The sequence below is a fragment of the Brassica oleracea genome, chromosome C6 (assembly GCF_000695525.1).
Source record: "Brassica oleracea var. oleracea cultivar TO1000 chromosome C6, BOL, whole genome shotgun sequence".
Classification (NCBI taxonomy): domain Eukaryota; kingdom Viridiplantae; phylum Streptophyta; class Magnoliopsida; order Brassicales; family Brassicaceae; genus Brassica; species Brassica oleracea.
In genome coordinates this window covers 4,583,499-4,587,756 of record NC_027753.1, presented here as the reverse complement: position 1 = coordinate 4,587,756, position 4,258 = coordinate 4,583,499, and the positions used below count along the sequence as shown (strand labels likewise).

The window sequence follows — 4,258 nt, the reverse complement described above, 5'->3', positions numbered from 1 at the left end:
CTGAGGGGCATCTGGCTCGAAGAGAGCATCTGGTCCAAGTGAGGGCACCTGGCTCTGATGAGCATCTGGTCCGACGGAACATCTGACATCTGAGTTCGACGGAACATCTGAGCAAAGAGAGAGTCTGGTACATCTGTATTTTGAGCACGAAGAAGTGCATTCTAGTACATCTGATTATGCAGGATTCAAATCAAGGTGGAGATTTGTTGAATAATGACTTGAATCTGTTGGACCTTAGTCTTTTTGGGGCCCGCTAGTGCTAGGGTTTTCCGGGACACAACTATATATATTTTGTGTCACATCTTAACCTAGTTAGCAGCCATAGAGAAACTAGATCTGATCTTCTTGTAGAGAGATCTCTGTAATTCCTCCATCAATAAAATCTCTCTTTGCCCGTGAACGTAGCCGTTAGGGGTGAACCACGTAAAATCTCTGTGTCTTTCTTTATTGTTTATCCATCTGTTAATCTCTGTCTTCTCACATCCGTCACAACAAGTGAGATGCAAGAAAGTAATCTAGGACCTTGGTGCCTCCAGATTTTAGCCAACCAATATCCCCAGCACATCTTCTAACCAGCTCGCCACGAATTGCTGCGAGTAAATGAAACTTTTAACATCAAATACGTTTTGACATTTCAAGGTTTAATTAACTCTTTTTTTACCTGACTGTATTACAACCGATGCATCAACAGTGGCTTTATACTGTCTCTTAGCAATCCTTCTCTTAACATGGCTTTGTATAGCAGCAGAAGCTCTATGCCTCCGAAGTAACTCTGTGTATTCCTTTCTTACCTTTTCTCCACGAACAACTGAAACAACAGGAGGTATGAAGAAGCCGTAGCTCAAGTTAATCTGAAACAGTCTCTACTTATATTGAAATATTGAAATGAGACAAGGGGTTATACATGATTGAAGAACGGTAACTCTTCTTTTATGCTCTCTTAGACGACTCCGTGCTTGGTGCCCTCTAAAACAGCTTTGGAGACGTAAGATACCATGAAGAGTGCGATTCCTTGTATCTTCAAGAACCCCAATCTGCATAAGTGAGGCAAAACCTTGCAGTTAGAGTCTCTAAATTTGTGGCTCCCTTCTAGAGAAAGTCAAGACATCAGAAGACTATCTATATAGTACCTGGCCAGTTCTGAAAAACAGTTTTGTGTAGCCGACTTGATACATCTCTGGCAAGATGTTGAACTGATGAAGAATTGCAACCGAAACACTAAGAGGATCTTTTGCTGCAATGCTCTCCAGCAGAAGGAAACCATACCTAAAGTGTGACAAGGAAAACAACATGAATGCTTGACTATTACTCATGGTTCTAAAAATCGGTCTAGGCAGCAAATTGGTCCTAAACCGAAACGATTTCTTAAAATCCGATCTAAATGAATCTAAATCTGTAAAACTAAGTAATAATGTTGGTACAAATCCATAAATTTGTCTAGTTTTTTATTTATTTTGTATATCTTGTTTTGATAATTCATCAAAAAAAATCTATAAAAATCTATAAGAACAGCGAGGAGAAATTAAACAAAACAACATCACTTCATATTTACAGTGTTCGTCTTGAATATTTAATTACTAACTTCCCAACACTTGTTACCATGTAAGAATATTTTCACATACTGTCAGCAGATACTGGAATGCACATTTAATTTACAGCAAGAGGTACAAGATTTACCAGAAGTGTGTTCAAAATAAAACAAAATATCATTATAATCTTCTTCCTTGACAGTGGATGTTAAAAGTTCCGAGAGATGGTGTAGGAATAGAGATACATCAAGAAAAAAAACTCGTGGATGCAAAAGACCATGTTACTAAGTAAATCATGAAAAGTTAGCAAAATGAGCTTCCAGTACTTGAGTCACACAAAGCTAGCATCCATGTCTACGTGTGACAGACATATTGCCACATGGATACTTTTAACTTTCAAATCCAGTTAGACCAGTTGAGGAAGAAAATCAAAGTTACTTATCTACTAGGAATTGCGTGAAGAGCATTGCAGTAAGAAGATATAAGTAAAGCAGAATAACGCATACCTGAGTAAGCTGTCTGCTTTCATGATTTCCACGCAAAAGTGTGATATGGGCTGGATATCGACACAAATGAAATACAAGAGAACTATCAGCTTTTAAGCCCAAAGAAGCAATGTGTGTATACAGCTTAAAGAGCATTCTCAAAAGAAGTACGACATGAAGTGAAACAGGAAGCATGAACTTGTTAAAAAAATTCAAAAAGCATACCTAGCTTTAAGAAGCAGAAGAATGGTGAAAACTTCACGACTGTTGTAACCTCTATCAACGAAATCTCCCTGATAAAGCAAATCAAAATTTACGTGTACAACATGATATTGATTGATGTGTCATATGCTCACAAAGACAAAGAGTGTATTACCATAAAATGTAATTAGTGGCGGGGACGTGACCTCCGGTCTGGAAAAGCTTCATGAGATCATGGAACTGGCCATGGATATCACCACAGACGGTGACGGGAGTGTTGACAGGTTGGACATTTGATTCCTCAATCAGAATCTCTTTCACCTGTACCTGTTAAACAGTAAAAGCGTATATTGTGTGATTACCAAAATGTATACTAGTAAGAAGGCCATAATAACAGTATTTTACAAGCGCGTGGACATGCGTGCATCCGTTAGTGAATTAAAAGAAGTATACAATATCTCAATTAAAAGTTGAACTCATATCAATTAAAACTCTTCTTTGTAGAAGCATGAAGAAGAGGAAGAAGAATAAGGGAAATACGTATTCGCAAAGAAGCTGAAGCTCGTGAGGGAAAACGCACCGTATTGACGAAAGAGCGATTTTGGCGACGAAAAAGGCGATCGACGATTATCGATCTCCGCTGTCTTCCCAGGCAGTAGAGATGGATCCGGAGGAGGTTCTGGCGGATCATTCACCTCCGATCAAGCAAGCGAAGGAGTCATGGGTTTCTGTAGCACAACGGAAGCAAGTTCTGAAGAAATTTGAGTTCGAGATGTTGGAATCAGAGAGTAAGAAATCGATTGAAGTACCATCGGCAATCATCGAGAAGGGCAATCCATTATGGGAAGACTTTGTTGTGGCGAGGTTTCTGGAAACAACTTCTCATGTAGCAAAGGTTCACATGATAGTAAACAAGATCTGGGCGTTTGGGGAAAAGGATCAAACTGGATGTCTATGAAATGGATGCTATTACGATGAGGATTCGAATCACTAATGAGAAGATAAGAGGCAAAGTTGTTAGGAGAGGGATGTGGAACATCGCAGGAGTTCCTATGATAGTATCAAACTGGTCACGGAGGAGGATGCTTCGAAGGCGAGTCTCATCCCTCTCTGGGTTCATGTAACTGGAGTTCCAATGAGTATGTATTCGTGAGATGGATTTAGCTTTATCACAAGTGCAGCTGGAGTACCGGATCATTTGCAGCCAGAGACTCTAGCCTGTACGAATTTTGATATAGCGAAGGTGTTTGTGAAAGCAGATTTGAGTAAGGACACTACAAGAAAACACGGACAATACCGACGGAAAAACCGACCGAAAAAAATCGGTCAAGATTTTCCAACGGAATTCCGACGAAAACTTGTCGGAAATTTATTTCGGCAAATTCGTCGGAACTGCGTCAGAAAATTCTGACAGAATACTTTTGTCGGTATTTGGTCATACGATCCCGACAGAAAACCGACAAAAAACTGACAAAAATATGACCGTTGCAAAAAATTGACACATACCGACGAAATACCGACGCAGTACCGACAATTTTGGAATTCAGTCAGAATTCCGTCGGTATATTCCGACGGAATACCGACGGATTGAACAGCCGTTTCACTTCCCGATGGAATACCGACAAATTTGCAGCCGTTACACTTCCCGACGAAATACCGACGAATTATGTAGCCGTTAGTATCCGTTTAAATTACCGACGGAACACCGACGGGTTTTGTACGTTAATTTAGCCGTTATGATTCCCGACGGAATACCGACGAATATTTTCCGTCGGGAAGTTTTCCAGATTCATTATAAATACGACCTCTCCTTCATTCATTCAAATCACAACAAAACAATATAAATTATGGGTACTCCTTATAATTTCCGTTCTTGGTTAGATCAACCTCATATGGATCCAAATACAAATTTACTTACGGAGGAATACGCACGTGGTATTCAAGAATTCATGGGGGTGGTTCAAAGTCAACCGGAAGCAAGAACAAGTAAGTATTTATTATGTCCATGTTCTACTTGTAAGAATAATATCCGTGTCAAAAAAA

The 4,258-nt window shown here is 39.6% G+C and overlaps 1 protein-coding gene across 1 annotated transcript in view; it reads right to left on the bottom strand.

The window, feature by feature from the left end:
* Positions 1-1,328, bottom strand: part of LOC106297273 (myosin-3-like) — a 10,821-nt gene extending 9,493 nt beyond the window's left edge. The window contains exons 1-4 of the mRNA XM_013733550.1: positions 1,131-1,328; positions 905-1,034; positions 662-808; positions 523-590 (exon numbers count right to left, since the gene is read on the bottom strand). Of these exons, the coding sequence (XP_013589004.1) occupies positions 523-590; positions 662-808; positions 905-1,034; positions 1,131-1,313 (528 nt within the window). The 5' untranslated portion in view covers positions 1,314-1,328. The remainder of the gene's footprint in view (positions 1-522; positions 591-661; positions 809-904; positions 1,035-1,130) is intronic.
* Between the last annotated feature and the right edge of the window lie 2,930 nt (positions 1,329-4,258).